The sequence below is a fragment of the Sparassis crispa genome (assembly GCF_003851025.1).
Source record: "Sparassis crispa DNA, contig_000000F, whole genome shotgun sequence".
In the NCBI taxonomy this organism is placed as follows: Eukaryota; Fungi; Basidiomycota; class Agaricomycetes; order Polyporales; family Sparassidaceae; genus Sparassis; species Sparassis crispa.
This window is the reverse complement of record NW_020939747.1, coordinates 4000238-4018720: the sequence shown is the minus strand read 5'-3', so window position 1 is coordinate 4018720 and position 18483 is coordinate 4000238. Positions and strand designations below refer to the sequence as shown.

The 18483-nt window shown below is 49.7% G+C and overlaps 6 protein-coding genes across 6 annotated transcripts; 3 read left to right on the top strand and 3 right to left on the bottom strand.

Annotated features, from left to right (window-relative positions):
- Nucleotides 1–18: 18 nt before the first annotated feature.
- SCP_0114620 (Chitin synthase export chaperone) lies at nucleotides 19–1313 on the bottom strand (the record flags this gene model as incomplete). Its single annotated transcript, XM_027753685.1, has 6 exons — nucleotides 19–234; nucleotides 288–662; nucleotides 714–824; nucleotides 876–979; nucleotides 1029–1109; nucleotides 1169–1313. 6 exons carry the CDS (start codon nucleotides 1311–1313, stop codon nucleotides 19–21), a joined length of 1032 nt encoding a protein of 343 aa, XP_027609486.1.
- A 354-nt stretch (nucleotides 1314–1667) lies between these two features.
- Nucleotides 1668–3616, top strand: SCP_0114610 (Cyclin-U4-3; the record flags this gene model as incomplete). Its single annotated transcript, XM_027753684.1, has 4 exons — nucleotides 1668–1839; nucleotides 1890–2418; nucleotides 2473–3187; nucleotides 3239–3616. The coding sequence occupies 4 exons, from the start codon at nucleotides 1668–1670 to the stop codon at nucleotides 3614–3616; spliced, it is 1794 nt and encodes a 597-aa protein (XP_027609485.1).
- A 696-nt stretch (nucleotides 3617–4312) lies between these two features.
- SCP_0114600 (hypothetical protein) lies at nucleotides 4313–4794 on the bottom strand (the record flags this gene model as incomplete). The annotated part of the gene is made up of 4 exons (XM_027753683.1): nucleotides 4313–4440; nucleotides 4510–4569; nucleotides 4630–4681; nucleotides 4735–4794. 4 exons carry the CDS (start codon nucleotides 4792–4794, stop codon nucleotides 4313–4315), a joined length of 300 nt encoding a protein of 99 aa, XP_027609484.1.
- Nucleotides 4795–5025: 231 nt separating this feature from the next.
- SCP_0114590 (hypothetical protein) lies at nucleotides 5026–9672 on the top strand (the record flags this gene model as incomplete). The annotated part of the gene is made up of 32 exons (XM_027753682.1): nucleotides 5026–5086; nucleotides 5139–5312; nucleotides 5365–5442; nucleotides 5508–5567; nucleotides 5634–5684; nucleotides 5756–5805; nucleotides 5856–5954; nucleotides 6005–6059; nucleotides 6116–6153; nucleotides 6213–6392; nucleotides 6440–6461; nucleotides 6529–6632; nucleotides 6690–6774; nucleotides 6831–6882; nucleotides 6938–6973; nucleotides 7029–7195; nucleotides 7251–7306; nucleotides 7368–7617; nucleotides 7686–7700; nucleotides 7753–7990; nucleotides 8046–8086; nucleotides 8133–8296; nucleotides 8357–8453; nucleotides 8502–8545; nucleotides 8600–8794; nucleotides 8847–8906; nucleotides 8959–8986; nucleotides 9038–9057; nucleotides 9111–9293; nucleotides 9346–9413; nucleotides 9467–9557; nucleotides 9613–9672. 32 exons carry the CDS (start codon nucleotides 5026–5028, stop codon nucleotides 9670–9672), a joined length of 2922 nt encoding a protein of 973 aa, XP_027609483.1.
- A 365-nt stretch (nucleotides 9673–10037) lies between these two features.
- Nucleotides 10038–12255, top strand: SCP_0114580 (Glutamate--tRNA ligase, mitochondrial; the record flags this gene model as incomplete). Its single annotated transcript, XM_027753681.1, has 13 exons — nucleotides 10038–10175; nucleotides 10276–10348; nucleotides 10399–10436; nucleotides 10493–10540; nucleotides 10590–10760; nucleotides 10820–10999; nucleotides 11052–11201; nucleotides 11274–11414; nucleotides 11470–11630; nucleotides 11685–11733; nucleotides 11782–11899; nucleotides 11958–12115; nucleotides 12172–12255. 13 exons carry the CDS (start codon nucleotides 10038–10040, stop codon nucleotides 12253–12255), a joined length of 1509 nt encoding a protein of 502 aa, XP_027609482.1.
- A 94-nt stretch (nucleotides 12256–12349) lies between these two features.
- Nucleotides 12350–18105, bottom strand: SCP_0114570 (hypothetical protein; the record flags this gene model as incomplete). The annotated part of the gene is made up of 6 exons (XM_027753680.1): nucleotides 12350–12485; nucleotides 12539–12667; nucleotides 12721–15724; nucleotides 15782–16645; nucleotides 16699–17687; nucleotides 17747–18105. 6 exons carry the CDS (start codon nucleotides 18103–18105, stop codon nucleotides 12350–12352), a joined length of 5481 nt encoding a protein of 1826 aa, XP_027609481.1.
- Nucleotides 18106–18483: the final 378 nt, after the last annotated feature.

Below are 18483 nucleotides of genomic sequence, written 5' to 3'. Positions count from 1 at the left end.
GTCAAATCCTGTGAGAAACTAGTATCGCTCCATTGGTGGTGGATAACTCCGTCCACCTGGTCCTGCATTCTGGTATAACTGCTTCCCACTGTATCCTCCCACAAGACTAGCGGGAGGGCCGCCATGATAATTGCTCGCTGTGTCTTCCTCGCCATAGTCAGGACCTGCGAGCAGGGGATCTTTGACCTCCCACACTGTCGCCTTTGATCCAACAGAAAATTCGAGATCCTCGCGCTGGCAAAGCATAAGAGACAATGATGCCGGGCGCAAGAAACACGTGAACGCACCGTAATGCTGTCCCAGTACTTGTACACCATCATGACGCTAAGAAGCATACAGAGGGTGAAGAAGAATAGTCCGTCGATGTAGTGTTTAACAGCATTGCAAATAGTGACGCTGAACGCGAACAGCACGACCTGGGCAACTGTGAAGAATGCAGTACCGAAAACGATGTCACCGATGGGCCAACGGTCTTCCAAAGTGCGAAAGACAAGGATGAGCTGGGAGACGACGTAGATGACGACACAGACTAATGGCCAGAGAATGTATATGATCCAGAGACCAATAGGTTTTGTGTAACGGAAGCCAACGTAGCCCTTGAATGTGGCAATGGCGATGAAGAAGGAAACGCCCCAAACAACAAGTATGGATATTCTCAAAAGCTGACTGCCAGTGAATATTTGCGGGCTTCGCAGTGACATAACTGCACTCACCCAAAGGGACAATGGTGTACCGTCCTCAGCAAATTGGAACCCGATGAAACCATTGATGAGGAGGCAACAATACGTTCCGGCTACGAGTCCAGTGTAAACTGCAGCAAACCACTGGAACGGAGTCAGCCATGTGTATTTTTTTCTGTGCGAGATGAGACTTACCGGGTAGCTAGCATTAGCCGTCGGAATGATGCCTGAATCCAGGAAGAGGGCCAGCAGCTCGATGATTGCGTAGAGATAGAAGAAGGTCAGAATTTCCTTCCGTCCTTGAGTGTACTATTAAGCGAGAAACGGGATGAGGAACAGAGAACATACCGACAGCCGTGTACTTGCTCCGAATGTGGAAGATCATGATGCCAGTCATGATAATGGCTACTATATGGATAAAGCACGTTGCTGGGCGCCACTAGTGAGCGGAGTGCAACGTCGCGTATCGAGAAGTGAAGAGAACTAACCTGGTTGAAATATGAGGTTGCCACCGATCTCGACATTTCTGCTGTAGCATGAAGGCTCTATGCCCTGGGCAGTGCCTATGAGCGGACATATGACGAGAGCCGCGGTTTCGCATATGCCGTTGAAGGAACCAAACTGGATCCCCATGGCGGAGGAAGGAGAGACGGATCAAGCGAATGGAAAGGAATCTATGTACTGGTTGCAATATCGCCTGGAGATGGCGGTCAGGGAGCAGCAAGTTGTGACGTGATGGTCACGCGTAGTGTCCGAATATTACATAATTATTCTGGCTGGCTTCCACGTCGGGAAGGTAGGAACTGGTGCTGGAGTGAAGGCGAAGTCAACCTTCAGAGCAGCAGCCGTCCTAATTATGCCACCGTCTTTTCTGCATCTTCCTCTCTCTCCCTCGAGGTCTTTCCTTTTGAGCCCCCTTTCTTCGGTATTGTACCGTGTCCATTTATACTCTCCCCTCTTCCTCCCCCCTCTCTCGCATCGCATACCATGAACCTTCCTTTACGTCCACTTCCCTTGGAACTCCTCTCGACCTGGTCGTCGTGGCGTCCCAACGTTACCCCCTCTTCTCTCAAGGCCCCCTTCCGTTATCATTCAGGTACACACTACGATGAGTCCCAAGCGGACTCGGATATAGTACTTCCGCCGGTACACCGTTCTCGTAAGTGCATCGTTTCATGCATTTTTCACTTGAACTCATGAGCATTCAAGCCCTCACTCGGCGTGAGCCGCGTAGCAGCATCTCCACCTCCACTGGGTTGCCTGCAGCCATTGTGCCCTCTGCGCCGCCCAATGCTACTTTACCTGATATCTGTGACTTCCGACATGTGTCTTCGCTGTCTCGTCAGTCGCCCCTTGATTGGTTCAGCAACGCTCAACAGCGACCATCTCGACACATCGTAGAGAAGACCTGTGAAATGATCTGTTACCTCTGGTTCTCGTCCCAGTCCTCGTCGATATCGCCGCCCAAGAGGACTCGCGCAGATCCTGAGGGCCCCCAAACTTACTTTCCTCATAGCGATTCGTCCACGGCGTCACTGCAATTCTCCGTTTCACCTGCCTTTATATGTTTCATGCAAAAGGTCCTCGAGACTACGCAAGTTAGCCAGTCTGTCATTGTGCTCTCGCTACATTATATCTACCGCATGAAAGCGCGTAATCGCTTTACTTCCGGACAACCCGGGAGTGAGTATCGGGTCGCCATGGCGGCTCTGATGATGGCGAACAAGTTTGTCGACGAGTGAGTGTGTTTTTCGGACGTCGTCCACTCTTTCTGATATTTTCATATCAACAGTAACACATACACGAACAAGACGTGGTCAGAAGTGTCTGGAATTGATCTAGTCGAATTAAATAAGATGGAGAGGGAGTTTCTCCTCGGAATCGACTTTGGACTGTATGTGGACAAGACAACATATAGCTCGTGGTTGAATCTACTGAGGGGGCTCATCATGGCGAAGGAGAGAGATTCGCAGCAGTGGCATCGTCCGTGGTGGCGTGCACGTTCTGGTCATTGGTCCAGAGCGATGACTTCTAAGCACACACCATCGTGCAGCGCCGGGTCATTTGCAAATTCTCACCGTGCGCGTTCTTCTTCTCCGAGGCGTTTTTCAGCTGCGTTCCCTCTCACTTACTCCGACTCGAGCACGCTTCCATCTGTGCCGTCTGTCTCGGCTCACGCTGTCTCCGCGTCGTCCGGCTCAAAACGTTCTGCCGAGGTTGCATTTTCTCCAGTCCCGAATGTCTTTCCTCTAGTCAATCCAAGCCACCAACCTACTGGTCTCACCTTGCAGATCCCTCAGGCGAAATACTCCGGAGGTTACTCCATGGCGAATTCTTCATCCCCTTCAGAGCCGCTGCAATCATTAGCCCAGTTGTCGTTAGACGCGTCACCAACCAACGGCAGTAATTCTCCGGCTTGGACTTCCGGCGTGAGACAGGATGTGGGGCCGCAGATTTTGGTATCTGCCTATCATTTAGATGAGAGACAGCCGCATACGGCTCCTCAGGTTAAGGTCCCTATTCCTAACTCAGATCAGTTGCTGACATTCGTGTATCAGAATCTTTATTACTATGCGCTCACCTCTTCAGCAACGGAGGAGAGAAATTATCGCAAAGCCAAGTTGCAATACCACCAACCGCCTTCTGTCCCGTCATCGGTCCGGCACATCCATGCGCCTGTACCTCTGCTCGTGCAGTCTGTTTCTGCCAGTCCCTGTGACGGGCATCGCCGCTCAATGCCTGTTCCAGTACTGCCACCATTTTCGGAAATCTCGCGCAATCTGCCTCAAGCGCATACTCAGGGACGGGAAGGTTTCGAGCAGCGTCAGGCAATACCTTCCGCCCCGTTTGCCAACGCTGGTCCCCCCGGATACCACCAATTCTATTCTGCTCATTCACCGAATACGTCGGCTCTTTCACAGCAGGCGAGAGGCTGACACTTTTGATTCCTCCCGCGGAACTTCTCTCGCATCATAGCATCAGTGACTTTACATTCGCATTCATATCTGCATACACATTCGTATTGTATCATTTCAGCTGTATTCTCGCGTAATACGTATTCCCGTGCCAGCATTCACCTCACACGTTGTAGCAGTTCCTTGCGCATCCATTCTCAGGGTTTATTTTAGACACGTTGTCTCTTCTGACCGTTTGTCTGCGTCGTTCGACAACAATCTAATCCTGCCGAAAGTTTCGACAGTCAAGCGCCTCTCAAACAATTGATTGATTCCAAGATCCGCCGTTCTGTCAGAGGCTTGCAAAGGCAAAGCGGTGAACGAGGTGAAATAAATTGACCTCAGTTGGTGGTGCTGTACACCTTCTGTAGGCCTGTCACTCCCACATCATTGGCTCATGAGGTCTGGGACCGTATCAGCATCACACTCCGCAATAATGATATTCCGAAGCTGGGCACCAACACATGACGACTGGGCCACGGTAGCAGCAGACTAAGCGGCGTAGTTTAGTCCGCAGTGATGGTTCACGCTATCTTCGCTATGTTCTTCCGCTTGAAGTTCTACGGACGTGGTGGTGACTCTCACCCACCCTGCGCAGTTTCAATCAACATTGTTCATCCATCCATAACTGTCTTGCACACGTTGAGTGGTAGTACACCAAGGTGGGAAAACGGGGGTTTACTCGTCCCCAATGAACGAGTCGCTGTCGCCCCTGGTTTGCCGCTTAGCATGCTCCGCTTTCAGTCGAGCAAGGTTAGAGGACAGAAACGCTTGGGTGAATTGATACCCGGAAAGCACTCCCGTTACTGCATGAGACGTGTCAGCATTGGAAAACTCCGATACTACAACGCGCACGGAGCTTTGAGCTCACTCACCAATCCCGCAGAGGATGGTGGTGTTCCTATTGAACCGGAAAAGCCTGGAGCCCAAGATAGCTAAACCGTGTCCGCATGATCAAGAGGTGAGTAATTTCCGATAGGAGGTCAAGAGCGTACTGCCGACTAGACCAGCGGAAACTCCGGCGAAGATTCCATCTCTTTGAGCTTGCTGTGGATGCCGCTGTGTAAGTTGGCATCAGAGGAAGAAGGTAAGCAACAAACTCTGGTGCAATCTGCAACAGCATCGATGGGGAGCTGGTCATTTGTGCCATCTGAGGCCATCTCCGCCGTGAATGGTTGAACTTGTATTCGACACTACTTAGGTAGAAGTCGCAGTGACACAGTCATCCTGCCAATCTTTCCTGCTTGCCGCGCGTCTTGTCACATCAGGATGGTAACACGGTCACGCTGTTTTCCGCCCTGTCCAGTGTCACATCCTTCCATCTTCTCGCAGTACTTCCCTTGTTCATCAGCGGTCGTGGAACCACCGAAAGCCGCTTATCCAGAACAATCATGTCGGCCCGCAAACGGAAGACGTCCTCCAACTTCAAGGAACTTTACGAATCAATTAACGGTGTGTTTTGATCACACCACTCATAACTCGCAACCTCACCGCCCACGGCTAGGCGTCCTGGCCAGGATCAAACCTAAACTTATCGAGAGCGCGCAGACCTCATGCTATTCGCCATCTCTATGCGAAGACCTGCACCAAATAGCTGCTTTGGCGCAGGCCCTTACAAACCAGCGTTCGCGTGCAAATAAGGACTGGATCAGTCTCGCCGATGTCCTCGATAGAGAAGGTACTCACATGTGCCCCAATTCATTATTCTGCGACTTTCTCAGCTACTGTAGGGGTCTATCTGTGGAATCTATCCGCCTCCATCCGAGAATGCTCAGACGACGACAATCGTCCAGCAGTTTTCGCAGCACGTGAGAGCCCAACCTTCGCGTTCGTGCCAATGATGTTGAGAATTCTGACCCTCAATGTCTATCAGTGAGATTAGCTGGCTTTCGGCTCATTGAAGCAGGTTTAGAGCAGAAACCAGGAATCGAGAGTAGGTTGAACGGCCTGATCATTGTGTCGGGATAGAAGGGTAACCATGTTACATCTTCACCGCTAGCTCTTATACATGTGCTCCAACTCGCTAGTAAAGCGGGTTCTAGCCTTTCAGGTTTGTCAGCGTAGGAACGTTCGAAACTTTCTCAAGGTAGCGCTAACGTACTGGCATATTCACTGTCACAGATGCGGGCAGCAGTGATCTTGCAACCAGTGTTCTCGGATCTGCGGCGAAGGTTTGCGAGTTCAATTATGCTCACGCACTGTATGAATATAACGTCAACAGTACGAGGAGGCTCTGAGGAACGCACAGGATCCGCAGCACGCCCATGTTCAAGCGAGGGTGCGCGCAACGGTTATGTACTACTGCAGCAGGATGGAGGCAGTATGTGATACGTGCCGATCTGCCCTATCCTGAACTGAATCTATCAGCAGGCCTTCAAGGAGGGAAACGAGGGTGTAGCTAACTTCATGTTGCACAAAGCTACCGGTCGGTCATCGATAACCCAAGTCGCCTCTGATAGACCTCACGTGATGAATCAACAGAGAATGTCGAATATCTTACTCTGCTGCTGTCACGCGAAGTAAAGCTCATTTTTTGCTGTATTCGTCCCCTTTCTTACTGGCGGAATGCTATGCCCAGCGAGAACTCCTCGCAGCTAAGATTCTGGCGATAGGCAAGTCCTTACTGAAAGCTGGTTCACACGATGTCAGCAACTCCGGGGAGGCAAGGAGGGCCATTGACTCCGTCAAATGGATACAAAAGGCTTTCGCCATCGTGGACCACTCGGAGTCGGAAAATGCCGGCAGCAGTGAACTGAAAGTACGTGGCGTTTGCCATCTAGAGTGTAGCTCGCTAACTTGAATCAGCGATCAATTTTACGAAGTTTAGGTGCGTGCCTGGGAAACCAGCGTCTGGTCCATGTGGAGATATGAACTGATGGATATGGCCGGTTTAGCTCGAGCGTATTTTCTATCCTCTTCAGACGATCCAGAAAACCTGGTCCGAGCGGAAGCTTCCTTGCACGAGTTGATATCATCTATTGACGCATCGGTTGATCACGTTCGTGTCGGGCAAACGTTGTCTTCTCAAGTGATCTGATAAATCTGTCTATTGCAGACGAAAGCGGAGTTTCAACAATTGCGGTGGATGAGAATAGCTGTCTTGCGAAAGCGCAAGGCGGCGCAGAATGTCATCATTGATGGTGACTTCTCCAACGACTTTTTGCTTATGCTATGCTCATTGTCCCTGACTCAAAAGCATTTCGGTCCATCATTGACCATATGGATCTTTCCGACGTTTCCATCTCAGAGTGTGTACTTATTCCATTTGATTCTGAGAGATTAATCACATGTGAATTCGGACAGTATTCTACAAGAACTGAGAACATTTGGACATGATCAGTGAGTATCGCTTAGTTAGCACTAGTGTGCGTGGGTACTCATACTATCCATGCAGTGCTCTCGTCTCTACGATACACCATCATTGTCTGCTCAAAATTCTGGAAGTTGTAGATGAATCAACCCAACAAAATGTTGATCGGATACTACTTCCCTTGATCCTGCACTGCGCGAAGGACCAAACCCACGCTAAAGCCATGGACGACGTTCGGGCAGCTTTGACATGTGAGATACCTCTTACCTCGAGCCAGGTTTTGTTCCCTAGAGGATTCACGTTTAGGTCTGAGCGATGCGAACTTTGAAATCACGAAGATTTCAGCTACTGCATGCGTTACGGTATGTTTACCATCACCTATGACGAAAGATGGCTGAAGTTCCTGTTCGCGGGCGTGGGCAGTTGTTGTGGCAGTGCGGAGATCGTCATTATCGTGCGAGGAACTGGGGAGAAGCTGCTGACTGGTTTTTAGCTGGAACACACCCTGTTTTCTCCATTATCTCTCCCACAAGCGACAGCAAATGTTATCGCAAAGCTGCGCTATGTCATATTCAACAAAAGGAATACGCCAAGGCCTCCGCTGTTATTCGCCGATGTGCTCATACCGAAGCTGCAACCTGCTACGTTTTGCTATTGGTTGCAGTCCATCAAGGTGTGTTCAGATATGTCGGACCATGGGCTTTAACAATTAACCACACATTGATTTTCACCTTTATGCAGGGCTCGAAGATGAGGGTATGATGCGCATTTCCAGATGTTAAGCTTTTTTATCGACTTCACTTGACAGCGATCGATGCTATCAGATCTATGGTGATTGCCCCCGACTTCGACCGCAAAATGTTGATGTTAGCAACTCGACTCGCCAACGAATCAGAGATGAAGGCTCTACTCCTCTCAGCTCTCGAGGCCCTATTGGATGTGGTCAAGATAAGACAAGGACCTGCGACCGATGTCGAAGCTCTGACCTTGATTCGTTGCATCATCAGACTGGTGCTCAAGTTACTCGCAGAGCCTGGTCCCAACCGGTACGTCGTAGCGCGGACTACGCAAGGCCTACATACCGCTTACTTCTTGTCCAAGAATGACCCTGATAGCCGTTCTTGTCAAACATTTTCTGACTGGTACGTAGCGGTATCTATATCTTCAGAGTCACTCACTCCCTGCTAGCAACGACACTCGTGGCTCGTTTAGATGCCAAGCATATAGCTCCGACCATTCTGAAGGATCTATCTTGGCTTTGGCGTACGGCCTACAATTGCGCCGTACAGGGCTGCACAGAGTGGGCTAACTCAGAGGAGAGCGTCTCACAGCTCTTCGACACAGCAAATCAGGTATGACGTTGTATATACTTGCTGGCAAGTTGTTTTCGATGGCATTTATTCCTCGTGTAGCTTTTGAAGGTTTACCTCAAATCGACGTTAACAGACGTTGATCCTGAAGTTCACATGTTCTTGCTGAATGCCTCCTTTGCTGGAGTAATGGGAAAAGGTTTGTCTTCTACTGACTCAAAGTCCGATATGGCTTATCTTTCTGCAGTCTTCTCTATCCGAGACGGTGGTTCAAAAGCTCATTCTGAACAAGTAAGGGTCGAGTAAAACTTGCAAGCGCACGACTTTTTTGATGTTATCCTCCAGATGGAACGGATGCAGATTCTGTCGGACAACATCACCGCGTGCAAGAAGGAAATAAGCGAAGTAGTCAACAATGTGAAGTCTCTGCAGAGTGATGACTTCGTACGTAGCAGTCAATTCCTTCGTATGTTGTGGATCTTCGAAACGGAGATGCTCTGCCATCTGGGAGAATGGGACAAGCTACGGAACACTATTGAGGTACACTGGTCGCCTCTCCTGTTGCTTCCATGCTCATGATATTCCATCGCAGGAAGTTGTTAAATCAGACACGGTTGCATTGAATACACTCGAAGCTATTGCAGATACTTTGGTTATATTCACCTTTTTCACCAATACCATCTGACTAACGGGCGTGGCTTTAGTGGATTGAAGAAAGTTGTCCCGTCGAAGGTGAGTGGGTACTCAATCTCGTAGGGATGCTGCATGACCGTCCTGGATCAGTTCTTTTCATGGCATTGGAGGTACGGATATATATCACTCTGGGCACTCAGTTTGAATGACCCTCGAAACGCAGGCCATCCTTCATGCTGCGCTGGACCACGACTTGCTGTCCGTCGAAAAGTTTTCTCGGTGGTTGCGGGCTACATGCACGATTCTTCTGTCGAAGAATACCTCGGCCGACAGACTCAGGGCTATTGGTTATGTCGAGCAGGCCATAACTGTTATGGGCGAGCATTCAGCGGAGACTGAGAATCAGGTGACGGTATTCTCGTGACCCGTTGAATGTCTCCGTTCCTTAGCGCCAGCAGATATATCCAATGGATGAACGGCACTGGCTGCTTGGGACGTCATATAACGCCGGTGTTGAGTGCTTACAGTTTGTAGTAATTTTTCTTGCGCAATGATGTACTCAACCACTTTTTTAAGCAGCTCCTCTCTCTTGGACGAAGCCAAACGCTGGTTTGAGGTCTCCACCACAATATGTCGGTTTGTACTTGGTGGTGCTAAGCGCGCCGAAAAGGTCGGTACTCACCTTACGCAATGCTACCTGTCGATAATCAAACATTCCGTTGAAGATATCCGAAACTTACTCCCGTCTGTTGACTCGATGCGCAACTGATTCTCGAACATCCTGAGGTCTGGTATTTATGCAATACTGATGTTCCTGGTCTCGATCGTGCTTGGCTGCTTCTCGCGTTCTCCTTCCTCTGGCGTCATGTGGTGTTCTTGTTCTTACAGGGTGGTAACTTCCACCAATAGTTCGTGTGCGCTCAACGCAGGTGCATCTCCGTAGCCCCATTCTGTGTATCCTAATTGTGATATGTATCAAGAATGTTTGTTGTAAATACGAGTCTCGCTGAGATTGCATGTGTACGATGTATGAGTTGTCTATCTTGGGACACCGCGAGAATGTAGGCCTAGTCTAAGCCTCACTTCACTTCTTGAGCCGCCAACTTAGACTTCAAGTTGTTGTTGCACATCTCTCGTGAGCTTCCGGAGTATGTCGGTATTGCTACGTTTCGCACCTTCTCCCACCGGTGCTCTTCATCTCGGCGGTCTGCGAACGGCGTTATACAACTATCTGTATGCTCGAAAGTTGGGCGGAAAGTGGATTTTAAGAGTCGAGGATACAGATGCTGTCAGTCGGGAGCCTTACATTAACCCATCTTGAAACTGACCGAACATTCACTATTGTTTCATCCGACAACTCCTCACTGTTCATGCGTCCATCCTAACAGACGCGAGCGGTTCCGGGCGCTGTTCATGGAATACGAGAGGCGTTGGAATGGGTTGGCTTGGATTATGACTACGGTGAGGGAAGTTGATCCGTCATTTCCACCACGCATTTAATATGTACATAGGTCCTGTGAAGGAAGGACCCCATGCTCCCTATTTTCAGGTGAGTGCGGTCCGTTCCGTTAAGACGCTCTGATGCATCTGAACAATATATGTCAGTCGGAGCGTTTGGATCTGTACCGCACTTACGCCAAGAAACTCCTTGATGTACGTCCTTTGAGTTACTGGTCGCGTCATGATTTCACCTTTGATTTAGAATGGCCATGCATACCGGTGCTTCTGTTCTCCGGACAGACTTGCTGCTACTCGCGAAAAGCTAGCTCGTTCTGGTTCTACCACTACCTACGACAAAGCATGTCTGAACCTTACTGAAGAAGAGGCTGTGAGGAGGGTCCAGGCGGGAGAAAAATCGATAATAAGGCTCAACGTGAGTGTACCTGCGCATACTTTGCATTGTCATTGATTTTGCGGTACCCCATCTATCAGGATGGAAGACTGCCATCTCGCCCTTCGCCTCCAGACCTTATCTTTGGTGCCGTGAAGGACGCGCATGCTTCTCTTCCTACTGATCCAGTACTGGTCAAGTCTGATCTCTTCCCGACATACCACTTGGCCTCTGTGGTGGACGATCACGAGATGGGAATTACGCATGTTCTCCGCGGTGAAGTTGGTTACCCCATGGAAGCCCCATCTGCACGAGACGTTGAACTTTGCTTAGGAATGGCTCCCTTCTCTGCCCCTGCATCTTGATTTGTACGCCTGTCTGTCGCTCAAGGCTCCTCACTTCGCGCATATACCCCTTCTGCTCAATCCAGATGGATCCAAGATGTCAAAACGGAAAGGAGATGTACAAGTGCTCGACTACAAGGTTTGTCTTCGGATATCTGTCTGTACTCTGCTACGTTTAGACATATGAACCATATGACTTGTTTATATCTAGCGTCGCGGCTGGGAACCTAGCGCCATTCTCAATTGGCTTGCCTTAGCTGGTTGGGGTGTTCCGCATGATCAAACCGAGTCCATAACGCAGCAGGCGCCTGATAGTACCTCCGTAATGTCCTTGCGGGAGATGATCCAAAAGGTAAAGTGAGATCCGCGCCGTTTGTGAGTGTATGACTGATTACTTCTGTCGCCAGTTTGAACTGTCGTCCCTGACTCATAGACGTTCAGTTCTTGATCCGATGAAACTCGAATATCTCAACAAGCACCATCTCATGCAACTAATGTCAGTTGATGGTGGTTTCGATGAGATGGCTGAGCGCGTTCATGGTCTAGTAAAAGGAATTTATCCGTTCAGGTGGGTTCCGGCTGCGGCGTTCGCATTCGTGGGGTCTGACGGCGTGTCTTGCAGTCAATACACATCTGTTGCATACATCAAGGCCGTCATATGTATCATGCAGGTTCGTTGTTGGTTGGCCCCTATACATTTTGACTGACTTTTTTCGAAGAGCCGTATCACCAATCTCAACGATCTCCCATTCGAGGCTTCATTCTTGTTCGTTGAACCCGATTTCTCCACGGAAGAAGCCCGAGCAATGCGTCTAAAGCTCCACTCAGATGACTATCGTAAGTTCCAACACTAGTTGTACCCTAGTGCAAAACAAATAACTGAGACCCCCCTCAGTTTCGGTTATAGTCAGTTTGCGCCGTCGCCTAAGTGCAGGAGGCGGCGTGTGGGACCATGCAAACATCACGAATATCCTGCATGAAGAAGCTTCAGATGCAAAGTTGAAGCAGAAGGGATACATGACCATCCTCAGATATGCATTGACTGGTTCGAAGGTAGCGTGAAAGACTAGCAGTCTATAAGGACTCATTAGCTTGACATCTGCCCTTAGACAGGACCAGCTCTATCGGATCTTATGCAAGTGCTTGGTCGTGAGAGAACAATAACCCGTTTGGAACACGCACAGACTGTCTAGTCACAGAGAACTAGTGCAATGGATACACGTTTGCCGCTATGCTACATACTAATTGACAGACGTAATGCAAAACAGTGGTGCAATATACTACCTGCTACAGAGATTCCCATCCGCCGCTATCTACTGTGCTTTCCAATCTTCTTGCTATCAGAGTCGGTATGCCTTGATTGAGCCAAGTTTTCCGTACATCTTCCCACCTGACATGGTGGAGGTACTGTCTACGACCGCGCCTAACTCAACGGTGAGTGGCTTACGGTGGTGCAAGGAGAAGACAAGGAATTACCTCATGGATATGTCGACCTCGCCGTGGTTGTCGAGATATGGAGATTGACCAAATGTGCCATTGTTGGCGTAGAGATACAATAAGGAACACCTCTTCACCAGGAAATAGAGTCCCACTGGACCAGCACATCTGTAAGCAAAGCATATAAGTGAGTTTCTACGACACAAAAAGGGTCTACATACTCCTTTGTATGCATGTTGCATTCACCTCGGCTCTGGTTGTCATAATCAATGCAACAGTGACTCTGCATACAACACGTTGTTCCACAAATCAAACAAATGGCGGCATCCAGGGGAACAGTATGGCAGCGTGGACATGTCATTAGCTTGTCTTGCTCTGGGTAAAGGTTGTCCAAAACAAGAGGTAACCGAGCGAGATGATATACGACGGGATAGTCCAGGACAACGCCACAATTGAGTTGGGATGCCGCATGTGAATGGCCATAATGGCCACACCAGCCAGACAATGCATTCTGCAACGTATCTTGGTTTGGAAGATCGGATAACGGAGGTATTTCCAACATCTCCAGCAAACGCCTATATTCGCAAGCATCACCTCCAGACGCACGAATTTGGAATCCAGTTGGAACCATTGCACGACATAGGATGGCGGCTCTGCGTAGAAAAGGGAGTGTATATGCATACAATAGCTTCTCGATCCGGGCCTCGCCGAAAGCTTGGAACGCCATATCGGCTGCCTGTTCGAACACAGGCGAGTGGCGGACAACCGACATGAAAAACATCTGAACGTCGCCGAAAATGTCTTCGTGGCTGCGCTGCACGATAGTTGAGGCGTGGTAGCTGCGGGTTTTATTCAAGACGTAGATCAGTCCGATGACTGTCCGAGCGAGACACGCATAATACGTGAGAATAAGAACATGCCGTAGCATGTCTGGTGCGACAGCTGCAGTCTCGACGAGGATGGCGAATGGGTCGCGAAGAAGAAGAGGAAAGGCGAAGGAGGTGAGGGAAGTACGACTCCACTCAGGTAACAGACGCTTGATGATGGCTTGTCGCACAGCATCACACCCTTCGTCAGGCCTGCCCTTGAAGTTCCACGCGACAAGCTTTGTGAGACAAGCAACCAAGCCTCTGATCACCCCATAGTGGGAATCAGACAAGTTATCGGCTATAGTGTATCCAGCAAAACCAGATCCCCGCTGCGCAACCTCGAACGAAGCGATTGTGTATCCCACCAGTTCTTCCGGGAGATACATACCTGCACCTCTTTCGCCTAGATCAGGTTCTGGACGATCTCGTAGATGCCGAGTTTGCTGGGAAATGGTCTTTGCAATCCCGACAACGGTATCAACCATCTTGTACGTATCCGTGTTGACTGGTCCTGGTCGATCGAGGATACGCATGAAAGATTGGAATCCTAGATCTTGAGCACTCCAGAATACAAACTCTCCGGTGCCACTGCGGAACTGCAGAGACTCAAGAACAGGGTCAGGCTTTGATTTAAGGATGTTGATACCAGCGGCACGAATCCAGTCCGGGAATGATACTGCATTCAACTCGGTAGCTGCCAAACCCATTCCCACAGGAAGGATCACGTTGCCCAAGCTTTTGCACAATGGACAAATGTATTCTTTACGTTGAACGTTCTCAGGGTGGTTCCTGGTAGCCTGTGTCCTGTGCCGCTGTCGTATCGAACTGCAATAAACATTGAAGCAATCTAAGTGCATCATATGGCTGCAGATCGAAGCATGAAGACCAAACCGGGTATACTGGGATGGAAATGCGTCGAAATTATGTGAGCTTCGGGCCTTTGAGTCCCGTATCTCAGTTTCCGAAGGAGGAAAGCTAGGCATAGGAACAACCCCCAGGCTCCTGTCTAAAGACTGCGGTGCCAAGAGGGCCTCGTTGATATGTACGTGGTGACCATCAGGATGACGCCGAAGTAACCTGCTAGGTTGGATGAAACCAAGTGAACCAAATGCTTTGGAAGAATTCAGTTCTTCTTGACAGACAATGCAGGTGCCGTATGACATGGGGACATCTGGAGTTGTGCTGATATCCTCGTTCTCCTCATCTTCAACATCCTCCAAGTTGAAGGCGACTTTAGCTTGCTGCGCTTTCATCTGCTTCATGATCGCTTCTTGTCTGGCTTTTGCAGCACGCTTCTTCGCATCCACGGGATCAGCAACTTCACCTACGGATGCGCTGACCATCCGTCGTCGTTTCAAGACCTCGTCCTGCTGATGCTCCGCGATGTGCTGCAAAATCCAGCCAGAGCGGGACTTGTACGGCTTGTAGCTGTCGTGGCACTCAAACTTGCAGAGCATGTCCAGCAAAGTCTGGCCCTCTTCGAACGGTTTGTGAGCTACCAGGCCACTGAACACCTGCGGTTGCTCTATGACCGCAACCATGATGAGATACATGAGCTGATCCAAAATGGCCTCAGCGGAACCTGGAGAAGATCCTATCGCGTCGGTCAGAGTGAGTATGTTGTAGATGCCGTAGAATAAGATTTGGAGAAGAGCTTCGGACTGGAAAACGGACTGCAGGGCGACATATGGACCATTGGTGATCGCCACAGGCCTTGGAACGACAACAGGATCATCCAAACCCGTCGCCTTCTTCAGTCTATTACGCAGTGTTGTTTCCACGTCCTCGCGCTTGTTCCGGGTGTAGTGGTAGAAGAAGGGGTCCACTTCGTCATACAACTCATCCTTCAGCTCGAAAATTCCGGAGTCTACTCCAGACTCGGGTGCTCTGCAATTTGCCACCTCTTTCAAGACACGTTCAAACGATACGTCGTCCACCATTCGCTCGGTAACCCGCTTCGTCAGATCTGTGAATGTGCAGGGTCCCACAGCGAGCGCGTGGATAATCTCCCTCCTTATAGCAGAAGGAAGGGACAACTTTGTGGCAGTGGCCGTCTCGGTCAGTATTGTAATGAGGATATAGAGGAACTCTTCAACCATGCTGGACAGCTGGGAGCTATCGAAGACAGGGTGCAGCGTGGCGCCAGAGAAATATCCCAGGAGTTGGAAACGGTCAAGCATGCTGACGATGACGGTGTTTGGATCAAGAATTACCAGCGCGCTTTGCAGAAGGAACAAGTCCTGGTCGTAGCACAGTTCGCGCAGCATGAAGTCGCGGTAATGCATGAGTTGCCCCCGGATAGCAAAACCATTCCGGACCCAGAGACCAGTTCGAATCTGGGCGACCTTGGTCAAAACTAGTGATCAGGACTCGTGAGCATATTTAAGTGCCTGAAGCAATCGGAGGGTCTGACCTCGTAATGGATAATCAATAATTGTGAGAATGGCCTGTTCACTGGCGTTGCACAAGCAAACGTCCCGCAAGCTTGACATGCCTATTGTTTGCAAGGAGTCTTCGCTGAGGATATCAATGTGCTTGAAGAGCTCCGCAAGAAACCACTGCAACGAGTGATGGAAGCTGACCCAGCCTTCCATCACGTTGAAGTCGATAATCTGGTAAGAGGCATCTCCGAAGACAGAGTTATGAAACACCACAGGTGGGAAGCGGGTGATATCTCGCTGATCATCTACCACTGCAGATACGACCAGTATGTGGTGCATGACAGTGGTGATCGCGGCCACTAATTCGGCCACAGTCGCTCTTGAGAATGCTTCTCCATAGACTTTGATGACTCGAGAGAGCGAAAGTGTGACATTGAACATACTGATCCACGCATCTGTTTCGTACTCGACGTGGCTGCTAACAGCACGCTTGTTCGGATTGACGCACATGAAGATCTGACATGTCTTGCACAACTGCGTGATAAATTCACGATTGTGAGCGATCAGCTGCTGCACTGGTTCGTTATGGCAGAGGTAACGCAGGTCACTGAAGACAGGCATGAATCGTTTGGACTTGAACGGAAATGTGTCGACATCAATCTCCGCGTTGGGATCGGCCGGGAACACGATCCTCTTGTCCTGAATTTGATTGGTGAAGAAGGCACCGATGATAGCAAGTAATCGGGGTATGAGGTTGTGTTGCCGGACAATGTAGAGGGCGACAGACGGGACAGTGAACAACTGCAAAGCGAAATACTTGATTGATGTCTCCGCTTCACGATCCACCAAGAGATAGGTATCAATAATGCGGGTGTACACGTTAGCGAAGTGAGATGCTGATGATACAAAGCTGCAGTTTACTCGACAAAAAATGTGTAGTCATGCTCACCGACTGCTATCTTGTGTTCATGGCCAAGACTAAGGATGGAGGCATATATTTCCTTCAGATTCAAACGAGGTTTCTTCCATAACTTGTGATGGTACAGGAAGAACCAGTCGATCCTTGAAGGGTCGTGAACGCCTGCTAAGAGCTTACCAACATCCTGCTGAGAAAGCAAAGCGTAGTTCCTCCTAGTGGATAATAACTCCGAAGCAATCACTTCTCGCATCACCAACGCATCTGATCCAAGTCGGCTGCGTGTGAGATCGAGTAACCATTCAATGATCACAGCAGCCACCTGTTCGCGGAAGGTATCGTATGCTCGCCGGACGGTGACACCAAGGTCAATCTGCGATATGGTATGTGCAATCTCCAGAAGGCGTGAGGCATTGCTGTTCATGTCCACGATTTCACGGCCTTGCTCGTCAATGCGCTCGACAATCTCGGAGGCCTCTTCTCTGGAGCGATTGGCAAGATCGCGCAGCAGCTGAGTGAGCTCCTCGAACGAATGCTTGTCATCACTCCAGATAATAGCGCAGAACTGGTCTCTCATCATTGGGTCCCCTGAAAGCTGCGCTCGTAAGTCGATTTCGGTTGCAGGGACATAGGTCTCGTCTGGGGAGTAATCCAATGTGTCCAAGACGAAGTCAAGGGCGTACGCCACGGTCCTGCTCATCGTATCTCGAAGTTCCGGGGGTACTGATACCCTCAGAGGATAGTCCTTGACTGGGGAAACATCTTGTGCTGATATCACTTTGGAAGCGGTTCTAGGAGGAGTCTGTAATGTTCCGGCAATGAAAGTGCTCAAATACTCGGCAACTTCAGGAGAAACCGGATGGAAGGGGCAATCAATGGGGACAAGCCATGCCTCAATATCGCCACAGTCACAGCATCCGCCAGATTGTTGAGCAATGAAGAAGCTGACATTGTGGTTAGCATGATCGGTGGCTTCAAAGCATTTTGAGCATAGGACACAGCTATCATCCAGAGCGCAATCTCTAGAACAACGCAGGAATTACGACATGTCAGAAGAGTACAGCTTTGATCTTGAACTCACTTGCAACGAAAGCAGCTTTCGCCCTTCTTGAAGATGTGTCCACACGGTCTGCCCGGGACTGGAGGAAGCTCCTTCTGTGATCCGGAACTGACCTGAACCTCGCTCAAAGTCGCATGCAGTGGAAGACTAGAATTCGAGTTGGGCAAGAATAGATGCGCGTAAGGGCCCCAGAAAGCGTCATATAGTTCGGAAAGAATCTCAGCTCGAGTCGCAGGAGTAAAGACGTATTTGCGCGATCCTGGCATGGTTTCTAACGCAAACCGAAGGCGAGACAGAGGGTCTGAGCGGGAGAGTGGCTCTGAAGGGCGATGCATCGAACTAAGCAGCTTGGTAGGAAAGAAAGATGAGAGACCAGACATGGTGGCCTCGAGATGGGTGAAGTATATGTATCCTTGGCGCCTAACGACGGAAACATACTGTTACTAGCGCTCAAAGAGACGTATTGCACAGGTAAGAACCTTCTTCAATATACAACACCCTCGAGAGGGTATAAAATGAGGCTAGACTGTGAACACGGGCTGAGCAAAGCACTCTCTGGCGACTCCATAGCTGAATGGTCGCGTCGGGTGGGATCCCAGCGAAATGTATGTACTGTGGCCACTCATCAAGTAAATACATCAGATCTAGAGTGGTAGACTAAGAATCAATTCATCTTACACTTGCTACTCAACGAAGAACAAAGAAGAGGAGCGGCCAGTTTGAACTAGAGATATTTGGGGGAAACCAGGCGCGCGCCA